The following is a 22639-nucleotide window of genomic DNA, read 5'->3' on the forward strand; positions in this document are numbered from 1 at the left end:
AATAGAATATAATACTTCAACTAGAAAAAAAAAAATCCATGAAATGACTAAGAGAGTTTTTGTTTTTATAAGTTCTCAATAAAAAAAAGTATTAATTTTTTGCAATGTTTACTTTGTGGAATCCCAAGTACCTGGTACAAATGCAATTGTGGTTCGTTTCATTGATTATTTTATTTCTTAACGTGTAAAACCGAAAGATCTCGAAATACGTGTCGATTTATTAATTTTTTTTTCAACCCTTTCTTGAATTTTCAAATTTAGTATCATAGATGGTTTCATAGAGTTATTATTTAGTTTAAGTATTATTTTGCTGAGCAATGTATAAGTGTTAAACATTAAACTACTTCAAAGTTTCGAGGGTTCGTGATCTAAAGAAAGGTTCAAAAGAGGATCGACGAGACGCACATAATTTTCGATAATGAGAAAACGGCAACTTCGGCTATACTGAAGGACGACTATATACATATAGAATTTAATGAAAGCAACCAGAACGGAAGGAGATATGGTACACAAAGGAAGATACATTTTAGGAGAATCCAAAGTCGCCGATCAAGGGAGGAATTCTTTTGAATGGTACGACAACGGATATTACAAAAAAGAACACCGTAGGACCGGTTTCAGCAACAGCTACCATAAAGATGAGTCGGGAAATAACTCAAGCTTCTATAGAACAATGATGACGATGGGGCCAGAAGGTCGTCTAAAAACAGTGATAGTTATTACGAGCAAAAATTTCAAAATCCCCTCACAAATGGTACGTAAGACAGTTCTTAAATGAAATAACGTTCCATAGGGAATGTATAACGATAGTAATATAGTAATTAAAATGCAAATTTACACTTAGAAAATGGTCAATTTTAATGTTTAATATTGTAACATGAAGTGTTAGTTATTATTGTAATATAGAGTACACCAAAAGATCCACAACAGCCATGAATAAGGGGTATGAGAAAGCCTCTGCAACTTTATTACATTTATTATAAAAAATGATATCTAATTAATCTAATACAATGATTTATATTATTACTTACAGGTAGCATTCGGTTGCATATTTATAGCGTTATCGTAAAAAGTAAAATGAATGACGGTTAAATATACGTTAAAAGCATTCGTACATGTTCGTAAAACCCAGTTATATTCAGGATCTAATTGACCGTTTTCATTCATTGCATTAATATTCATTACTTAAATGCGAATAACATCGATTAATTTGAAATGGTTAATTAAAAAAAGAACATTGGTATTGTGTGTATGAAATGTTACGTTAAAAAGGAATTTTGACTACATGGTTAGGTTTTTTGAAATGACTTAACATTTCAGAATAAACGAAAACGCTAAACATAAAAAATTTTCAAAAATTTGAAAATTCCTCTTTTGATTTATCAACAGTCGATTCGAAAAGCCAATTCGTTAGTGATTAAGCGTTTTAAAGTTGGCGGCGCGGCGATCGCTGGTCGTGACGTAATACGAAATACTCCACAGTCGGAAAGGTCTGGGGGTCTGCTGTGTGACCTTGCAGTGTTTGTAAACAGACACACGTTGCCGTTGCAAAGTGTTGAAGAACAGGACAGAATCACGATTGAACAAAGCGTGTGGCGAAGGATTCGTTCATAGGACATCGATAAGACGAAAATCCAAACGGGTCATGGAGATGGAGCCTATGTGTATCGCGGAAAATGAAACGGTGAGTCGACAATTTGTGAAAACGATAAAGTGACAACGTGCTCGTCTGACGCAAACTGCCATGAAAAGAAGGCAACGAGATTACGCGCTTTAAACGGATTACACCATGTTGTGCAAAGAGGGCGCGCGTACAAAATGTTATTTTTTCGCAATCCTTATCGTTCTCTCGAATTTATGACAAAGGGCGTTGTTTCGTTTGTTTGACGTCTAGATCCGCAAGGATGAGGGTTTAACAAGGGGCGGTGGGGTGGGAGGAGTAGGAGGATAAGCACAACCAAAGGGTGGCTGTTTGCTTATGTGTGCTTCTTCGTAGCTTCGTATAGTTCAGCAGACGTTCGATGTCGCTGTTTCGCATTCTTGTCGATTGATCGCGCCACGTATCGTTTGTTTTCGTTCAGTCGACGGTCGAACGATGGCGCTACTGTCTTCAAATTGTCACGTGATCGTCAGGCGCGGAACATCTTGGAGTCTGCTCTGATGAAAGTTAACGTTTAGTGCTTGTGATTATTGTTCGTGACGTGTATTTTACGTCATGTTGTCTCGAATGAAAACGCAGATCATTTTGTCAAGGTTAGTTAGTAGTGTTAATGAATTAAAATCGCTGTTTACAATAATAGTGGTTAGGAATCAAATAGGTCGCGTGCTCGGGGTACGATTACAGATAATAACCTGCTAAAAGTTATCAAATATTACAGTTCTTTATCTATGTTGAAACTGGTTAAAGTTCTTTGATTTATCAATCTCAGTCATTTGCGATTGTTTAAACGTATTAAAAACGAGTGAAAGTGTATGTAGTTTTAATACAGACAATAAGAGTAGCTTAAAATCCACGCCACGTGGAGTTTGTAATAATTCTCTGTAACAGATAATGGAAAGCATTCAGAGTTAAATCGTGTGGACCTAAAAGGAACAAATTGCGTGTTACGTTAGTATAAATTGTCGATGTGTTGGAAAGATGAAGCGCGCAATTTTTGCCGTATAAGCAATTCGAAACTCGAATTCGGTGTCGCGAGTTTCCGTAAATCGCCGTGGCGCGTCGCGATGGTAGTTCACTATTACCGGTTGCACCGTTCGGGCACCGGTACCGAGCACGACGTCCCTGAACACAACGTTTTAACCCGTCAACTGCGCAGTTGACACAGCTCACACGTCGTGTAGCACCGGTGAGTTTTTTACAGCTACATTTATTTTGCTTTTCCTTCGATTTGTAGTAATCTACAATAGCTTCGTATCTGGTACACATTTGGGTTTATTTACCGAGACCCGGCCCGTGAAATTGCCTCCTGTTTTTCGAACACCTTATATGCATACCATTTCCGAACGATACCCTGTTGATTCTCTCCCGGTTAAATCAAGAATTACGCGTACGTTCGCTTTTACGCCGGTGCACCTCGTAATTCCTGATACTCGCGCGTCAGAAAAGCATTTGAAATTGCTCGAACCTCGTAAAATTCATATCGATGCAGTTACGTTTGAAATGCCGGTCGATCGCTTTTACTGCTACCGTTACACTCGGTCGCCCACACGCGACGCTACTGCGCAATTCAACGGTACGCATCTAATTGGGAGGGAAAATGGGTGCCCTTAACCCTTCCGAGCCACCATTAATGCACTCTTCGACACAAAAATTGTCGTACACTCTAGAAATTTTCAAGCTTAACGTTACGCACACAAAGGCGTATTTCTCACATTTTCTCCAAGATGTACGCTGTAAATATATAATATCTACACTTACAATTTTTCTACGTGTCGTTTCCTATGACTTCAAAATCCTCGCGAAGTTTCGAACGATGCGACGCAAGCTTCAGCCACGTTCGCGAACTTTTCGAATATCCGGGAATGTTTTTTGATTGGATAATTAGAGTGAGATAAGTTCGATTGGAAAGGTATAAGTGGCAAAATTCAAGAGGTGTTCGTTGGCCTTTCGTCACACCGCGCAGCTTTCCACTGTAATACCGTTTTACTCGCGACACTTTACGATAATGGTTCCGGAGAGCTTTCTGTTCGATCGAAAGGAACTCGATGTACCTCGTTCCGTTCGGGTAATCGTTCTTTCTTCGATCGTACGACGTTCAAAGTATCCCGTAGACTTCACGCAATTACCTCGTCGAACTGGCGGTATTTTTATTTTACCGTATCGTTCAACATTTACATTTCATTATCAGGGACGTTTGCGTATTCAACTTTTCATTTTCGTCCAAAGAAACGCGATACGGGGAGGTTGCAGTGTTTACTCGCCTCGCTGATAACTATCGGGTCGCGTTTACGAAATAGGCGAAAATATTCCGTTGCGAGGACAGAAGGTAAGGGCGTATACATACACCGGAAGCGAAATTCTTGGCAAAGGAAACACGCGGTTCCGTGCTCACCGCGTTTAAACGTAGCAAACAAACAAGTACGGTTTTCATAACCTCGCTCGTTCATGTGTTTCAAACTTAAATTACCCACGTAATTTGTGTAAAATGTCTTTTTCTTTCTTTTTTTTTAAACCGGTCGTAATATTTCTTCGGAGTTTTTGAGATCGTAGCATGAAAATGAAGGGAGAATACGTAACGACCATCAGGGTTTCTACATTGTAATCATATTTGCATCATTTATAGCAGATGACAGTAGCGAACTTGAAGGAAAATGGTATCATCTATCGATAAGGTGTTAACAGGCTGTGCTCTGGTTCCGAAATAAGCAGGAAATGAGGTCGAAACGAATGGAGTTTCAAGGAGGCTGACACGAGAGACATCCTTATACGCGCTTAGCTCGATCGCTACCAGACGAGTAGCTGCATTCCCAAGGAGTTTCATAGGCAGTCTTTCCGACCACTGTCTCCTATCGAGATCCCGATATGTTTGCGAACCAATCGAAGCGTGGAGAACAGCAGCATCGTCGCGACAGATGTTCCCCGTGTCGTAAATCTTTTACGACAGTTGCTTATCGATACGAGCCCGCGTTCGTTCCATCAGAACCAGCTCTTATTCCTTTTTTCCTTCCATAAAGTCTGCTTTCTCTCTGAAAAGGATCGTTGCTGTTTCACTAGTTGAAAGATACGCGTGGGTGGTAGCTCTTCTTCGAATTTGAATCTAGATCCTTCTTTTCCGTGTTTCCTTTTGAAATTGATAACCGTTAGCTTGCCGAAGAATGATAAAGCTGAATCGGAGTATTAACATCCAGTCATGATTCTTCTTTTATAAAATTCGAATCCCATCGCGCTCGATCACGCGTGATGTATATTAGGCTGTAAAGTGGAAAGTTCGATCGAGATGGGGTGGCGAATTTAGGGGGGGAGATTGGTTCACGCAGCAGGTAGATTTACGAGATTTTCGTGGCGTTGCGATGATTTCACGGTGCAGGTCTCTGCTATTGTATTCACGGGATCTCGCTGGTTCATTGTTACGTAGCGGCGTCGGTGGCACGGTTGGAAAATTACGAGGCTTCCTTCTCCTCTTCCTCTCTCGCCGTTTCTCTTCCGGTCGCGTTAGTCTCGTGGCGAACAATGACGTGGAAAAGCCCAAGGAGTCTTTAAAGCGCGTGTCCTCTTGTTTCCTCGCCTCTCTATTTTTTCCTTCTCGCATCTATGTATTCCATGTGCAATGTTGTTCGCCATTTCGCGGAGATTCGATTGTTTGCTTGAGATACTTTGTTCTCTCCTTTGGTTTATGTACCGTTTCGAAACAAATGTACGGAAAATCCTTGATCGTTTCGCAACGCGATCTTTCTTCGGGTTAATGGACTCAGTTTGATCGAATAAGGGTCAAACCTTACGCGACTGAGAGAACGTACGCGTTTCTACAAAGGAAAAGGAAATGGGAGACCGGATATGGTTGTCACACGGGTTGCTTGTCATGATTGTTATAAAAAGGAAACTAAACAATAGAAATGTACTCGTAACCCGTGGCAAAACGTAGACATATTGTCGCCTCTCCCCTGCGATCGCTCAATTCGCTGTAGATTAGTATCAAGACACGACGGGTCATTGTTAGTTTTGATACATTTGAAGTAAATTTTTGCAATATCTTTTTTATTAGATAAGTATATTGGTTTTTTGGTATCGACTATAACGCCTTTAAAATCCGATAGTTTAGAGTTTTATCTTACTTATTCTGATGATCTTTTTGCATTTTTCGAACTTCCTAATAAATGAGTGGATAGTTGAAAAGTTGTCACATTACATTTGGGGTTATTTGTCACATGTATTCAGACGATAAGATTGCTGACTTAATGATCTTTAATAATTGATAAGTTTGCTACAACTACTTTCAATTCATTTTTAATGATGTAGAATTCTCAATTTTATTATAAATACTTAAAAATTTAATTTTATATTTAATATTGTTTAGGATTCACTTTTAATTTTTCTTTTTAAATATTTCCAAAAGTTTAATTTTGTCTTGAAGACTGTATAGTTTCTTAGTTTCATTATTATTTTGTGTTCGAATTTCAAAATGAAACTTTAAATATAAGAGATTCTTATAAGGTATGTGATAACATTAAAAATAAAATTGTTACTTTTTCAAATGAATTCATTTTTTCTTAATAAATTTGGCTATTTAAATCTGTGACAACCAATCCACGCTCGGGGTACAATGTCACAAAATAATTACTACAGATAATGTGAATTAACTCACAATCTTATAGATAATATTCATGAAACTAATTTTTTGATAAACTTAGCCGTACTTAGTTTATATTAAACTATGTATGAATGAACTTCCCTGCAACTATAACCTGTACAAAATAAAAAAAAAAAAATCTGACAACCATATCCGGTCTCCCCTTTAACAACAATCATTATCGAACAATAAAAGATTACACGCAGTAATCTCCTTGTTCCGTTACAAGACGGACCATCAGTGAACGACCTCTTATTGTTTGGTAGCGATTACCATGACATTCAAATAATCGAGAGGGGAGATTTATCTAGGATAGACAGATAATACTTTGAGTATGTCTGTATGTACGTATCGATTCGTTCAATTTAACGACGATTTCGTTCGAGAAGATCTCGTCCAAGTGTTGGTTCACAGTCGCGAGATCAGTTTGTAGGTCAGCGTGGAAAGAGCGACGGTAGGATCGTGCAACCTTCGACGAACGTAGGTAATAGTAAGGTTGTATGCACTCGGTGGATCCGGTAACTGTGCCATGCATGCTCTCGACGGTTTGCACACTCCGACAGAAGAACGTAGTAATGCGTCGTTCCATGTGATATTATGGGATCGTGACTGCGAATTAATAGTAGCCGCGTGCGGGCAGATATTAATTTTGTTTACTGTTCTCATCACGATCCAGCGAATCATCTTTGGTAGACCCTGAATCAGAATAAGAATAGAACGGAAAAATATTTCTTTTTCGAGGGTTCTGTATATTGCGATAAAGAAAAGGGTTGAGAGAAGTCAGGCAATTGTTGGAGTTGGAATTAAGATCGAAAGTAAGAGGAGAAAGGGCACGAAAAGGTTTCAGGGGTAATAAAGGAAATCAGGGGTTGAAAAAGATGGCTAACGCGTTTAAGAGAACCTCCGCTAAGATAGTCCGAGAGTAATTCCGTTAATAATGAAAATTAATTGAAGGACCAGTTCTTTCTGTGAAATTCGAGAATCGCCTCGATTGGTTAGAAAGGGATGGAACTGGTGCCTTTGTAATTAAAGGCTCTCCGCTCGAAAGGTGATCGTCCAAAAGTTGTTCCACGAAGTAGGAGAAATGAGGTAGTCGTTAATGAACAGCATTCTTATTGTCGGTCTCGAATTGACCGTGAAACCGTGTCTTCTCGATCGTGAACATAATAATTTCTTGTCCAACACTTTTTATAAAATTATCGAACAGAAAGGATGGTTTTATTGGCGTCTTACGACGAGTTCGCGTGAAATGAATTGTACAAAACGAGGCAGCCGGACGCGATGTGCAAATACTTCATTAGTATCGAATTGATATTCACCGGATACGTAAAGGAATTTTTATTCAGGGAAATCTCGAACACCTCGATCGATATCGCGTTTGAATTGTTTATATTTCAGCTTTGTCTTTGAACGAATTTCGCGCTAAATGAACGTCGCAAGATAGGTTTCGCCGGTGAAAATTTCCTGTGTCGTTGAACCAGTCGTCCGTGATTATTCTTTTTCAACTTTCCATATGAATTTCATTCTTTTTTCTATGAAACGAATAAAAAATGCCAAGTTTCTTGACATTGAAAACTCAAAGAAAAGGCTTGAAAAACGTTTAAATAACAAAAGAATACCAGACTGGTTGGTGCAGTAGAAACAGCCGTGTCTGGTAAGACGCGCGACGAAGTGGAAACAGACGCGTGTAATGGCACACTGTAATTCCTGTTATTCAGGATACAACAATTCTAACTGTTATGCATGGGCACTTGCCTCCTGCTCTGCAAGAAGAAAAATGGTATTTACCCTATCGTAGTGAAAAAAATTTGGATTTTATCCCCCTCAAGCGAAACACATTAAATTACTCAATCTCGAATAAGAATCTAGTTTAATTTAATTTTGCTTGGAATGGCCCGTACATAAATACGATGAAATTTGCCCCTCCCTGACTGATAACTTGACTACGCCCATGCTGTAATGTGTAACAATTTCGGCCATAATCTATTATAAAAGTAGGCGTAAATAGGCGTCAAATCAAAGGCGTACGAACGAGATGAGTTATCGCGATAGAGAAAGTCGGTTATTGAAAACCAGAGATGGTATATCGGTTCAACAATTTTTATTGTTTTTTTAACACCGTTCTACCAGGTGGGTTGCCTTTGACAGGATCGTAACCCACGGGTCGTTCGTTCTGTAGGTGTAAATTGTACCGCGTGTAAGTGTTCTCGCGACGACTAGGACGGGCGCGTTTACGCGGCTGGATTTAATCACGCTCCACGCGGAAGGTAGAGCCTTGGCACCAAGCGAGCCGCGTAACCCGGCCTTTGCGCTCGAGGAATACGCGTAAGAGAGAATCGCTCGACTAGCTGCTAAACTACAAAGCCATCCGGCTCGATTGTGTATACAATGCGGTTTACGAGCTTCCGCTTTCGCTGACCACCGATGTCTATCGAGCATTTCGTTCGATCGCGTCGGATAGAGGAATCCTCTGTTCGGTCGTTCGCTCGATTTTCGCGGGGAAAAAGGTTAGACTTAATCGTTTCGACGCTAAAACGCGTGGAATATGTAAAATCGACGCTTTTAGACGTCGGACAGACGAATCCCGGAAATGGGCGAGCGCGGGGATACGTGTCAGTGGAAAGCGGGTGAAATTGTCAGGCGCAGAGGGCCGATGATGCCAGGTATCATGGCGTTCGCGATAGGGGTAGCCAGGAAATCGACGGAAGTGTCAGTGTCAGTGTCAGCAGGGTACAGATTTGACGGCTATTCTAGCCTTTCGCGGAACCGTGTTCTCGACAAACCGCGCGCGACCCAAATAACACGGAAAAGGTAACGAAATAGCTGTTTAATCGTATTTTACCCTCCACCCATAGTTTCTCATTTTTCCTACTTTATTCATCTGTTGCCGATTGCTCCTTTCAGTCGCATGAAATTAAAATTGGAAAATTATTAATTTCAATTTTCGTTAAAATTAATTTAACGCGAAAACAGTTCACAGCAGAATCCCCTGAAAATGACGCGTAATCAAAAAATCGGTTTGCCCGGGAACGTGTTAATTATATTCCTGGCTTTAAGACGCGACCGCGGGGTCAGCAATAAAAGTGGCTCTTCTCGTACACGCTTGGAATCCTTACGGTCTACTCTCTTTCCTTCTTTTTGCTTCCTGTATCACTCTACTTATCGCAGAACATCAATTCCATTTTCTACCCACAAAGCCCGGCGCGTCGAGAGTAAAGGAAGAAGGGTAGCTAGACACTCGGAAGGGTCGAGAGCGAGAGAAAGAGAGAGAGTGAAAGCTTGGTAGGGGTTAGAGTTTAGAGACAGGGTAAAGAAGTTGGGGAAACGGTCGAGGAAAAGAAAGAGGATTCGAAGAGATTTAATACCAGATAGGATTGAGAGGAAAAGATAGGAGATAAAGTAAACAGTTGCCCTAAAAGGGGGCAGAATTTGTATTTTGTCACCCGTGAGTACATGCATAGCTAAGCCTGCGGCTCTGACTCTGCTCGTCGCAACAACTGTACTCCTGGGACGTGTAAATTTTAACGGGGCGTGCACGGTCGCTGGAGACACTCTCATCCTCTACGTGCCTTGTATTAACTTGTTCTTTCGTTTTCTTTACTCTTTCTAGGGATGTTAGATCGTCTCTTCGGGTCAACCCTGAAGGATGCTTCTCTCTTTCTCTTTTTTTTTCCGTTCCACGAACCCTTTCGTTATCGCGAAATTTGGTGGAAAAACGAGTAAACGAGAAGATATGGAAATACGATTTTCGGAAAGAAAGCTTCTGAATTTTTTCCCCACGTAGCGAAGGAATATTATTCGATGCAGCGAGGAAAATTCGTAGACGCGCGTTGCTCGATAAACGGCAACGCGCTTAGGCAACCACTCGCGATAAGGGTTTCACGTGGAGCTTTTAGCGGTCCTAGCCAAAGCTGCTCTCCGTGACTCAATAAGCTTTTGTTTCCATTGAAAACGTTGGACGTTGTTCCCTGCTAGCTTCAACCAACTCGTTTGAGATATTAATCAGAGGCAGGAAGAAACAACGGATCAAGCGGTATTACGTCGCCGTAGGGACTCGTATCATCCGCTTTCACATCTCGATGCTACTCCGCTTCGTCGTTGTTACGCTCTGACGTTACGACTCCGTGATTTCAGCTAGAAAAGTCAAATGTTGTACGCAATTTTTCGAGCTTCGTGCTGTTTCTTTTGACAATCGAATACCAGATGTAAAATGGCCGATTTTTATGGAATATCAAAATATCGATAAATTTATTTTATTTATTTCATTTGTGGAAATTTTATGGCACCAATTATCTTATCAGTTTACACAGCTATAAAAGTTAAAAAGAAGATGTTTTCTTGATTTATACTAACATAATTAATTTTTTTGTTGCAGGAGGGATCTCGCGGTGATCGGAAAGAGGGGGGAAAGAGGGGACGCAAGCCCGGAAGGAAGGCGTCCGACAAGACTGACATGAAAGCCAAGCTCGGTAAGAAATTCCTTTATGTTGTATTATACCTAGGCAGGAGGCCGAAAAAAGTGATTTTTCAAGTATTTTTTTTCAAAAGACGTTTGCATTTATTTTAATGAATCTTTTTACATTGAATTAAGTTGATCTTCACGTATACACTCATATTTTTTCTATTTCCAAAAGATTGATCTGTCTAGCTGCCAAAAATCAATATTTTTGCAAAAAAAAAATCAATTTAATTCAATATAAGAAGATTGATTAAAATAAATGTAAACGTCTTTCAAAAAAAAATACTTGAAAAATCGTTTTTTTCGCCTTCCAGACTATAACCCCTTAATATATCTATAATTTAGCAATTCGGACGATCGATAAAAGTTCAGAGTATCTTGATGCTTACGGACAGTAGTGCACATCCATGTTCACGTGTTTCGTCTACTCGCGAACAATTTCTTCTCGATAGAAATCCCTCCGGTTTTCGGACGTCTTTCTTCGGATCTAGCGGAGCTTTCTTCGGAAGGCGGGCTCACTTTGCGGACAGCTTTTAAAAAAGAACGTCGACGAGGAGAAAGCGACGGGAACGTTTATTGGCGCGTAAAAGCTGAGCTTAGTGAGCCGTAGACGCGATAATAGCTCGCGACCCTTGATCGTAAAGGGCTTTATCACGTCGCGGTCCCGTATCGACGAGAAATTTGCAATATCCTGCCAGTAGGCTATTACGATCGATTTTATCCATCCACCCTGTCTTCTTCGCCACTCCGTGACCGGAAATGTTGGCACACCGCGAAGCCAACGGCATCGTTAACTCCCGTTTCGCGCGAAACAATTATTGCTATAGATTTATTTAAGGGGTTACGCCTAGTTGGGATCGAGAAATGAAATATACCATCGAAAAATACGTGTTTTAATTTTAAGATATTTTCCAAATCGCTTATTTAAAATCAAAACCAAAGGAGATTGAGTTAGTATATTGTATTGTTAAGGGCCTGAAGGAAGGGTTTTGCGAAATTTTGATTTGCACCAAAATGACAACAATTTTACTGAAAAATCCGGTTTTTGAAGTGGTCAAATTTTGTTTCCTTTGCGATAAAAAAAAATTTTTCAACGGAATTAAAAATCCTTCCTTCAGGCCCTTAACAATACAATATACTAACTCAATCTCCTTTGGTTTCGATTTGAAATAAGCGGTTTGGAAGATATCGTGGCCACCGCAAGTGATCTCGAGAAAAGGGCGTTCTACGAGCGTTCCCTCATTATTTAACATTTTACTTCTAAAAAATCTTAAAACTACTTTAAAACGTATAATTTCACTTCATAGTAAATATTTATTAGGATGGTAGAAAAGAATCTTGAAAATTACCCGTTCCCAATTAGGCGTAACACTTTAAGGGTTTGCCTCCCGGCGACCCTTTGTTGATTTTAACGCGTTTCCTGTATCACCAGAAGAGGAAAGGGTATCGTGAATTTTTACAGCCGGTGGGTTATTCCACCCTTCGTATTTCTCGCGGCACAGGTTTGACGTGCCGAATATTTGAATTTCGCGCAAAACTTGCGTAAGAAAAGCAGAATTTCAAAAGTATCGTATGTTATCTCGCGAGCGGCACACTTTGCCTGGCAAATCCGTATTTTGAATTATTAACGCGACCAACGGGTATGCTGAACGCGTCGTATACTCGATTCCCAGTGAAAAATCCAGCAAAGGTATTCAAATTGCATCGTATCTGGTTGCTTGTTCGACGTCGCAATTGGGAGGGGTTAAGAAGATAGGAAAAATAGTTAACGATTCGAAAAATAATTCTCACGTTTCGCATAGTTTCGTTTATTTTTGCAGAACGAAGCCGACAGAGTGCGAGGGAGTGTCGTGCTCGAAAGAAGCTAAGGTATCAATACCTCGAAGAGCTGGTAGCTGACCGTGAAAAGGCTGTGCTTGCTTTGCGGCAGGAACTGGAGATGGTAAGTCTTTCTCGACATCCATGCTGCATCAATTTTCTGTCTAATTATAATTAAAATCGACTGCGTACAACGTAAGCTCTCAGTTAAGAAGAAATATAAAGAAATAATTTTCTACCATTCGTTTCGTTTGAAGCAAATTATTTGAGGTTTCTTGAAAAGTTATACAAATGGAACTAGTTACGTTCTCAGATGAAAAGTCGCGAATTTCGGAAATTTTAATTACTTGTATCTTTTAAATGCGTTGACTGATCTCGATGAAATTTTCAGCATACACATAACTTATCTGAATCTACGAAAGACATATTTTAAATTTTCATTATAGACTCGCATAAAAAAGATGAAAATTACCTTTTACTATTTTCTTTCACGATTTCAACAAATTGTAATTTTTGAAAACGATAAAAGCACATATCTTAGTAAATTAATTTGTATAACTTCTCAAAAAACCTCAAGTCATTTTGTCCAATTTTAAACGAGGTATCCTGTTTTAAACGGTGTCCAAACACTTTTTACACTCACTGTAGAACAGGAAGAGTCTTGTCGAACTCTTCATTACTGGAAGGTTTCTTCTTCGTTTCCTCTTAATCGAGAAAAGGCTACGTTACAGACTGTACATGTATATCCTCTCCTATTCCCCGTTGCCACAACCTCGCAACGAAAGCGTATAAATCTTGCTCCTGGAAAAGTTTTCACGAATACTGCCTGAGTTATGCGTCTATTATTCCGTGCAGCTTTTTACGCCAGTAGCGTTTTTAAAGTCGTGTGTGGCCTCGATTATGCAACCGTCTTTCGAGAAAGAACTACGGTTTCCATAGAAATCTTGCTCTGCAACGTTTCTATTTCCTGTGCGTTAATATCGTAAATTCAGCAGCTAAGGAGGACGCGAAGTTTTCCCGAAGAACCGTAAACATGTCCTACCCTTCGTTCGTAGAAGTTTATGGAATTAATTCTGCTGTCTAAGACAGTGGTCAAAGTATTGGGTACAAATGTGTAACTACCATGCTCAATTTCTTTTTTATTCACCGTTCTGCGAGCGAATGCGAATGTGCAAAATGTGTGTATGTGTGTGTTTTAAATTATCACCTGAGAAAAGTTGACAAAGTTGTTGCGAAAGAAGATAAAAATTACTCGTTATCGATTATGAGTTAAGTCCGATAGAGATCTCTAAGGTATGTGCACACCCTTATTATTAGATGATTGCAAATCAAATGGACGATCAATTGAAACTCAACCCCATCGTTTTGAGTATATCTTTTCTAGGTTCCCATTTTATCAGAAACAAACGAGTTGAATCCTGAATGAACGAAGAGGGTCCTCATTCCCAGCCACGTCTCACCAAAGCATCTTGAACCTTCCCAGATCCTTTTCAAAGCTCCTGAGAATGCTTTTTGGGTATAATAAATAACTTTCGATCGTGTGACACGTGGATCCCGTGTAACCGCTATCCGTTCTTCTTTCAGTATCGCCAGTGGGGACAAGAATTGGACGCCGGACGAGTTCCCGAAGGGCTACAAGCGATGCTGGAGGAGTTTGGCTCCCTGAAACGAGAGAAGGTGGCCAACTGAACAGAGAAACACACGAGTCACGAACATCGAGAGCTTCGCGCATTCTTTACATTTCTCTCTTTTTTTATTCTCTTCAGCATCGTACGTTTCTTTCCTGACAATCGAGCGTCAGCTTCGGCGTTCAACCGGTGTTCTTCGAACCGAAGAGGAATACCGGTGAACAATTCAGCGGACAAATTCGTATTCTTCTTCAACGACTCGTTTCGAGTCCTTTCCTGTGCCTCGCGTTTCCCTTTTTTTTTCTACCACTGGACAAATTCCCATTGGGACCATCCGTGGAAACAACAGTCCTGTCTCGTCTCGTTTATACGATTCTATTCTGCTTACAGTACAAAGCTAGTCCTTGTTCGTCCTTCTTTCTCCTTTTCTCCCTGTTCCTTTTTTTTCTTTTGCGAGAGAAACTTTCGGTTCGGTGTTGTTTCTATTTCTAGTTATCGTATCGTGGTTTGTTTTCACGCAAAATTGTTCGCGTCCCCTACCCTTTGCCCCTTGTTATTTGTAACCCATTAAGTTAAACTAGTTTTGTTTTTCTATTATCGTTGCGAAGCAACGATAAAGCTGATCAAGTTAGTCGCGAGATATACGGCGCAGCGCTTTGTTGCATCGGCATTACGAAGTACCTTTCATCGTGATTGTTACAGAGAATATAAATGAAACGAGTAAAATGGTTTATATATTTCTGTTAAGCGATGAACGATCATTGATCGTCGTGTATCATATAGTCGGAGAGATAAAGGGTTACGTAGTATTCCTTGTTCAGTGACTCTTGTCATTCTAATAGGTGTATTCGTTGAACGATTTAGGCCTTGCTAATTATCAACTTTTCTCTTTCTCGTCGAATTTATATCGCCAGGAGCGTTTTTATTTGGTTTCGCTGACGTTACCGCGTGTTTGCGGCGATGTTATTTTTATAAAACGATATAAAAAGATATCATTTTGTACAGATTATTAATATTTCGGAAACTTGTTCTTATATAGAGATATATATATATATATCCAGAGAAAGTCTGGAGAGCGAATAAAATGGATATTTTTAAAGAAATTCCTCCTTGCTTTGTCCTGACCAAATTTTTATCTCGTCCTTTATTTGTCGGATCTAGAATCGTGATACAAGTGGAAGAACAAATGATTAATCAGACAATAGTACGGGAGAATGAAAATTGATTTATCTATTTTTCATTTGTATCGCTATGAAAAAGGTGTCAGCTAGACAGTTTCGCATGAAAATGATATTTCGAACGCTACAATTTCGCGTTACATTTCGGGCATAACAGAAATTTGCATATTTCGCCGTGAAATACGTTCGACAACGAAATCTCTTGTTCGATTTACGCAGATTGCAACGCAATCTCCCATTGATATTATCCGCCGTGTCGAAACGATGTCACTCCTGTTGGATAAAAGAATAAAAACAACAAAAAGTGAGAGAAAAAAGCGATCAGTATCGCTGCAACTACCTCGTATATCCGCGAGCGTATGCAAAATATGGTAGGTATCGAAGTCTTTTTGGCTGAACCAGGCCAGGTCAAACGGTAACAGTGTCGGCAATAATAATTGAAAGATACCAGACGACCCGTATACTAAGAATAAAATATCGTTTCAGTGGTAGAACCGAGTGGTGTATGTATTATTCAAACGGTGAATTGAAATAGATAAAATCACTTTGTTGGATAGTTTAATTTCACGACGTGCCAAAAACTCGTGCGAACAAAATCGATTGCATCCAAATAAAGATCTCGTCCGTTTAAGAACTTTAAACCGTGATTTGTAGGATTACGTTTCTCGTAACGTTACACGGAATTATGTAACTTCACGAGGAAATGCGATGCAAATTGTTTCCTTCGTGCAAATGTATTTTTAACAAATACGTAGCCGTGGAGTGATACACTCTGAAGAACGAAACGTTCCCTGATGCGTTTCTCGACGCGACCATTAGCTGCATTTGCAACGATCGTAAATGGCGGAAGCGTCTGTGGATGTGTTCCGTGCATCGGATAACGACACACAATTCCTTGCACCGTAAACTGACGCTCGTTCAATTTTCTTGGCGAAACGCGTTCTCGGTAAACGCGAGTTTATACAAAATGTCGCACTTGTACGGTAGGGTGTAAAAACAAAATCAAAATCGTAACAGTGTTAAAATTATGAATAATAAAAAAAATATTCTTGAATTTTATTTCGCCGTAACGCGCAGGTGTAACAAATCAGAATTTTCATATCCAATAAAAAGGAAGTAAATTTCTTTTATTTATCCTCGACTTCGGCCCAGTTTCGTTCAAAATGCAGCGGCTGCTATTTGCGTTGTAAATCTTGGACATTTTTTTTAAATGCTCTATCCATGCAGCTGGTAGAAAAGGAAAATTAATAAAAGCCTGGTAGTAGGGACATGAAATTACGAAGGAAAAGCGTACGGTAATTCGATAATCCCGTGAAACGCTCGAGAGCTCTTTTTTGGTTAACTTTTGCGCGGACTTAAATCGTCCGGTTTATGAATTTCAAAATCCGTATCAGCGGACTGAAACATTTCTACGCGTTTCCCAGTGAAATTAAGACGATTTAATAGAGTTCAAAGGGCGTAATCGTGGTCGTTGGAAGTACAACAGAGAAAGTACCCAATAAACTACTCTTTTATTATCTTGTGCTTTTATTTCCGTTTGTCCACGGTTACCGTGTATCGTTTCACGCGTGTTTTCCCATAAAGTTTACATTCTATTTTCAGGGATTTCGACGCGTGATATTGTGAACAACGGTTGCACCGGATGCTCTGTTGGTGTGTATACAAAGAAATATTGCAACGATGAAAACTCAGTGCAACGATCAACAGCTTCCGAAACGACGCGTAAGATCGAAGTCCGGTAAGTCGTTTTCAAACCTTTCACGAAAATATGATAATTTTTAATGGAATCACGTTCGATCGACCTGTTTATGCTTGTAAATTTCTGAAATTCAAAATGCATGAGCTAATAACAATCTAGTTCCTCATGAAAGTACAAGGAGCTACTGTTCTTTGTGGGATCTAGATCAAATGCAATCTTGAGCTAAGTTAAAGCTCTCTAGGGACCTTCGTTCTCAAAGGCCCTTGTTGGTTACATATTTTATACACGGTAGTTCATTTCTTGTATCCTCCCTCGTGATCGACCGGACGATCCGGTCTGTCAACGATAAGTAAATTTTTTAATCACTGCCTTCCAACGTATTGTGCTACGTTGTCATTGAAGGGCAGAAAGCAGTTAATATTAGAACTACCAAACCAGTCAAAATGACTGGTTTCAAGATACTTATTTTAAATTATAAATTTTATCGAGGTATTTTGTTGAAATCTACTATTCAATGATTCTTGGTTACTACTGTATCCACCCCTGCTGACCCGACGTTCAGTCGTCGGTGTTGGGCAGGTTGCAGGTTTTAGGCGCTTTTTACTCGAATATTTAAATGCTAATTACTGGAAAACAAAGTCGCAAACGCTATTTCGTCATTTTTAATTTTCTTAAAAAATCTCCCACCTGTTGTCGAACACCCTGTATATTAAATTATGTTCCATCCTATATCTATTTAATTTTTTATATTATTTTCAACATCAAACATCGGTAGTTCTAGTGTTAATGATGCCAGAGCGATGAATAGTATTTTTTTTTCTAAATTCGTTGTAACATTTCACACCGTGTAACTTTTGGAACCGCGTACGCGATATTGTTAAACATTTGATGTGCTGGCTCTTGCGGTGAACGTCAGCTGGAAACGATTTTCCAATCTACCATAGACAAGTTTAGGAGACTGGCTATCTAGTTTTACGAGTGACCGACTCGTAAAGCCATTCTTACCAGCGTAGAATACGATCAACCTGTCCGATATTTGATTCTCCGTAGTGCGGGCCAAAAGCAACTTCGATGCAGTAAATTTAGCGCGAACCGGACACTAATTTCTCGTTCAATTCATACCGTTCGTTACTCTATTTTCCACTCGAACCCTTATCATCCTACATCTGAAAGGGTAAAATTCAAAGCAGCCACGGAATATGTATTTGATTCTGGCCGTTCGATGCACGTGTCTGACTAGTTCTATTTTATTCCACTTGCACTAGTCGCGATAGAAAATGGAAGCTGGTATCATTTCTAGATCGTCTCTCGTCACCAGGTCGGTCCTAACGTCTACTTCCATTTCGTAATTTACGATTCAACGAAACTTCTCGAGCCGTTTGAAACTTTTGTTCTCGCGAATTGTCAGAAGGAATCCGGCAGAAGTGAAAAGTATCAGCGGTGGAATTCCATAAGCCGAGCAGGAAGTATAACTCGCCGGTATTATACGTAGCGAGCCGTATTAAAGGATAAAATTTATAGGTCGAGTTTCTGTCATAAACTTGGTAGATATCTCGCCAAGAACGAAACAACGAGCCCTCCACCTTGCTTCCACTTTTTTTTTTTAAAGCTCTTTGAGATTCTTTCTTTTCTATTAGTACCTTGTCGTGCTATTCTTCAACCCTTTCGTGTTTCTTTTTCTCTTCGATGTAAGTGGGGAAGCTTGGACGTAAGCTGGTTAAAGATTAGCATTTCGGTAGAAGATCATCCAGGGGAGAATCAGAGTAAAGAAAGAAAGGACAGAGTGGAGGGTACCAATTCGTTTGTAACAAAGGATTGAACGAAGAACCCGATTGCTCGTTCGAGAGAAGAAGCTTAAATGGTTTTTACAGGGACGAACCAGGGTCTAAATGTGTCAAAACTTTTTAACGAGCTCGTTAAGCATCCACAAACGACGAAGAATTAATTATCGCCGAAAGGACGACGCTGTTCCTACGGCCTACCTTTCCCTTCCTTCTTCTCAAACTTTACGCGACACTTTCGATCAGTGGACACTTTTAAACGATCCGAGAACGAAAACTTGTTATCCCTGTGGCGCGTTCGAATCGGATCGGAACTTTTCATTCCACAACTTCGTTTAAAAATTCTCTTTTTAATATTTTGCTTGCTCTTTAAAAGGAAGCTTAATTAACACGTAACCAACTGCTGCTATGCAATATTTTGCCTAACGCAGTGAACGGAAATAAACTTGCTTAGATGAATTTTCCATCGGTCGATTCGAACACGCGGATGAAATTTTGTGCAGGCTTCGATTGATTAATTCGATTGATAGGTAATCAAGCCATTATCAAATCTACCGTACGACAATCTAATCAAGCTTCGGGTCGGGATTTACAGCACGTACGATTCCGAAATGCCAATAAACCAGGCCGCGTTTACGATTTCAACGTGTACTTTGCACCTGATTGCTTCCCTGTGCGCTGTGTGAATTACCAACGAGCCCTGCCCTTTGTTACTTGTAAATTGGTGAATCGATGCACTCGATTCACAACCATCCCGTTTACTTGCTCGATGTGCTTGCACCGCAACGACTTCCGTTTGCTCCGTGTCGAAAATTATCGCAACAACCTTTAACGCGTTGACCCTTCCATAATCGATCACGGAAATTCAACGTAATCGAATAGTTTCGATAGAATTTAAGAAACGTAATATTAAATGTAGTTTCGTCCTTTTAATTATTTTCTTCCTGAAAGAGAAGATGGGAAGGGGTTAGAATGATGAGAAAAAAAATAAACAGACAAGTTTAGTTTAACAACGACCGTATTTCGATTTGTCGTCGATTTATTTCCGGTTTCATTAACGCTTGAAATGTTAGGATATACTCACGAGGCTGACGCTTCGTTGATCTCGACTACTTGCACACGAATGGTCGGTCAGTCGATCGATGCGAAACAAGTCTTATTTTTTTTTCTTTTTTCTTTCTTTTTTTTTTTAATTTAAACATAAACGGTATGAGTTTCGAACGATTCTCTTAAAATTAACGACCAGATGCATCGATAGCACGAGGGAAGTTGATATTTCATTTCATTTTCTTGCTCCATGCAGTCGTTAAAATTTTCGACTATATTAAAAAGTTTCTTTTAGCGTAAAAACATGGTTAAGAAAAGGATATTATCGGTGCGTTTAGTAGAATACACGAGTCTTAAAGTGTTTAGAATGAATGAGACGCGTTTGAAAGAAAAGAATCATTCGTGAATGTGATTATACATCGACGCGCGTGTCGACGTCAACTTCGATCGTGCAAAATCGTAGGAAAGTTCTCGTTGACGAAGTCAACGCTTGCAGCTCCTTCGAGACTAACGTATCTAGAGCTTCCTCCGATACAAATCAGCCAGTTCGATCCTTTCAACGAGGATAGAAATCGTTTACTTTGAAACAAATGTCAAGTATAATAGAATAGAAGTTTCGTGTTCCCCAATGTTGAATTTCCGAATTTTATTTTTTATCATCAGAAAATTTGCAGAACTTTACGTCGCCATGGTAGCTCGAATAATGCAAGTTCTTTTCCTCTCCAACTCTTAAAATTCATACGTTCTCGTTAAAAACTTCGTCTGGCCGATCTGTTTCTTAGGAGGATCAATATGTTCTTCGACTTCAGGTACCATATGTACAAACATCTTGCTCTTTATCTCATTCACGCGTTCTCACATACAACAGCACAACATATATAATCAGTCATACGCTCGAATCGTATCGGTGACAATAGGTCACGATCGGTGGCAGTCGTTAGCGAGATCGATCGTTTATGTGTACATATTTATACATAATATAATTAGCATATTGACTAGAACGGTTTTGGTTCCAGCATCGACGAGGAAATCGTTCAGTGTAGATCGAATACGCTTTCGTTCCTCATACGTTCGTGCAAACGCGTTGGTCTTCGAATCGTAGAAAAAGCGCACACGATTCAATCGCTTTTCCTTTTTTTTTCTCTCATTGTTTTCGTGAAAACCTATCATTCACTGCGAAGGAAGTACTCCCTCGTCAGACGACCTTTTCACCGGTTGACTCGTCATTGTCGCGCCTCGAGAATTTTCGAAGGAAATCGAGTTTGTCTATCTACTTACGTTCGTACACGAATGATGGCTGACGTGAAACGGAGAAAAGAATGAAAAGGAGAAGAGGCGAGAGATCCGAGTCGCGTCCTTCGCAGATGCTAGAATTCACGAATCGAAGTGCTTTCGGAGAGAGTTCCGTTCGCCATGACCGTTTTCCTCCATCTGCCTTTTTCGTCTTCTTCTTCTGCTTCTTTTTCTTCGCTGTACTCGAACCTTCGGGTATCCTTTCCTACGGCTACGGTGCCATCAGTCGTTTCACGTTGTAACGGCAGTAATCCCGACCTATTATGTCCTCGTGCGGAATTTCCTCTTCGAGTGGCTCTATACCCTGCTCTGCCATGTCGTCGCGAACCTAAGAATAGAACAAACTCCTTTTAACGTTCAATTTGTTAACGGAGAAAATCGTTCGATTCGCGATAGAAATTCTTCACGGGTAAAGAAATGGAGAAGTAAGGTAATGGAAATTTCGATATCGTGGATTTTAAGGAAAAAAGTCAATCAATTTTTACGACGCTTCCGGTCTGCGGAAGTTGCAAGGAGGAGGGTGGTCGAACTCGTAAGGTGCACATGGCGTGGCGAACATCTTAAGGAAAAATCACGCTCGACGATAGTCGGTCGAGGAGAAAAAAGGGGAATGTTCGCGAGAGGTTGTACGGCAAATGCCATGCCTGGCGAGGGGAAAAAAGTTCGCGGTGCGCGTATTTCATGCGACCCTGCACAACCACCATCAATTTTCGGTAAGCCCATTAACCTTCCACGGCCATTACGGTCCAGCCGAAGCTTTCGTTGCTGCTCTGTAAACGCGTAACCGATGTTCGCTACTTTTTTTTTTTTCTCTCTGCCTACATCTCCTATCCCATCTTTCCTTCCTTTTTTCCTAGCCTTCGTCGCGTGTTTTTGCTGTTTAATCGTTTAACGCTAACGACTCGTTCGGACCGTTCTCATAGATCCTGTGTTACCATTTAGAAAGATACCTTTTTTAGTAACGAGTAATGGTTAGCAATGGTTGTATCATTTTCAAGGATTATCTACGCTCTTTTGACCGATTAGATAATTATCAAATAAGTAGTAACTTGGAAAATTGGAGGTTGATATTCGTAACAATTCTTATCGAATTTTATCACCGTGGTAGCTGTAGTCATTTTCAGAATAACAGAATGATAGTATCGTGTTCACGGTGTCCTAAGTTAATAAAAAGTGGGCTTCTAACGTATGTTGGTGGTTCCTCGGTTCCTCTAATCAAATCCAATTTTATTGTTGCCCTCGCAGTTCGTGACTCGCGTAACATCATGATAAAGCATCCCTCGGCGACATTACAAACGTCTCGTTCCGTAATGCATGCTCCCTTTCTATTTTCATCCGTGTACGTTTTATCTTCAAATTGAATTTCTTTTTTCCCTCCGTTCTGTTTCCCTCGCTGAACAACATTTACCACCGCGAAATACTCGCAGGAATCGTCGGGGAAATTAAAAT

General features: G+C 40.0%; 2 protein-coding genes across 4 annotated transcripts in view; one reads left to right on the forward strand and one right to left on the reverse strand.

Annotated features, from left to right (window-relative positions):
* Positions 1-1469: 1469 nt before the first annotated feature.
* Positions 1470-15295, forward strand: LOC114872799 (REPTOR-binding partner). 2 transcript variants are annotated; one of them, XM_029180401.2, is made up of 4 exons: positions 1470-1684; positions 10663-10756; positions 12549-12688; positions 14149-15295. In XM_029180401.2, the coding sequence occupies exons 1-4, from the start codon at positions 1646-1648 to the stop codon at positions 14251-14253; spliced, it is 378 nt and encodes a 125-aa protein (XP_029036234.1). In that variant the 5' UTR covers positions 1470-1645; the 3' UTR covers positions 14254-15295. The 2 variants fall into 2 exon arrangements, with proteins under 2 accessions (XP_029036234.1, XP_029036235.1); XM_029180402.2 differs by having other exon boundaries at positions 1472-1684; positions 12567-12688.
* Positions 15296-19919: 4624 nt separating this feature from the next.
* LOC114872788 (dipeptidase 1) overlaps positions 19920-22639 on the reverse strand; it is a 57854-nt gene continuing 55134 nt past the window's right edge. For both annotated transcript variants that reach the window (XM_029180379.2, XM_029180380.2), the window contains exon 12: positions 19920-21518. In XM_029180379.2, the coding sequence (XP_029036212.1) occupies positions 21402-21518 (117 nt within the window). In that variant the 3' untranslated portion in view covers positions 19920-21401. The remainder of the gene's footprint in view (positions 21519-22639) is intronic.

This window comes from Osmia bicornis, chromosome 1 (genome assembly GCF_907164935.1).
Source record: "Osmia bicornis bicornis chromosome 1, iOsmBic2.1, whole genome shotgun sequence".
Lineage (NCBI taxonomy): Eukaryota > Metazoa > Arthropoda > Insecta > Hymenoptera > Megachilidae > Osmia > Osmia bicornis.

Coding starts and splice junctions, on each gene's coding strand:
- LOC114872799 (XM_029180401.2), top strand. CDS start 1,646: ATGGAGATGGAGCCTATGTGTATCGCGGAAAATGAAACG. Junction 1,685..10,662: donor GTATCGCGGAAAATGAAACG/GTGAGTCGACAA, acceptor TTTTTGTTGCAG/GAGGGATCTCGCGGTGATCG. Junction 10,757..12,548: donor TGACATGAAAGCCAAGCTCG/GTAAGAAATTCC, acceptor CGTTTCGCATAG/TTTCGTTTATTTTTGCAGAA.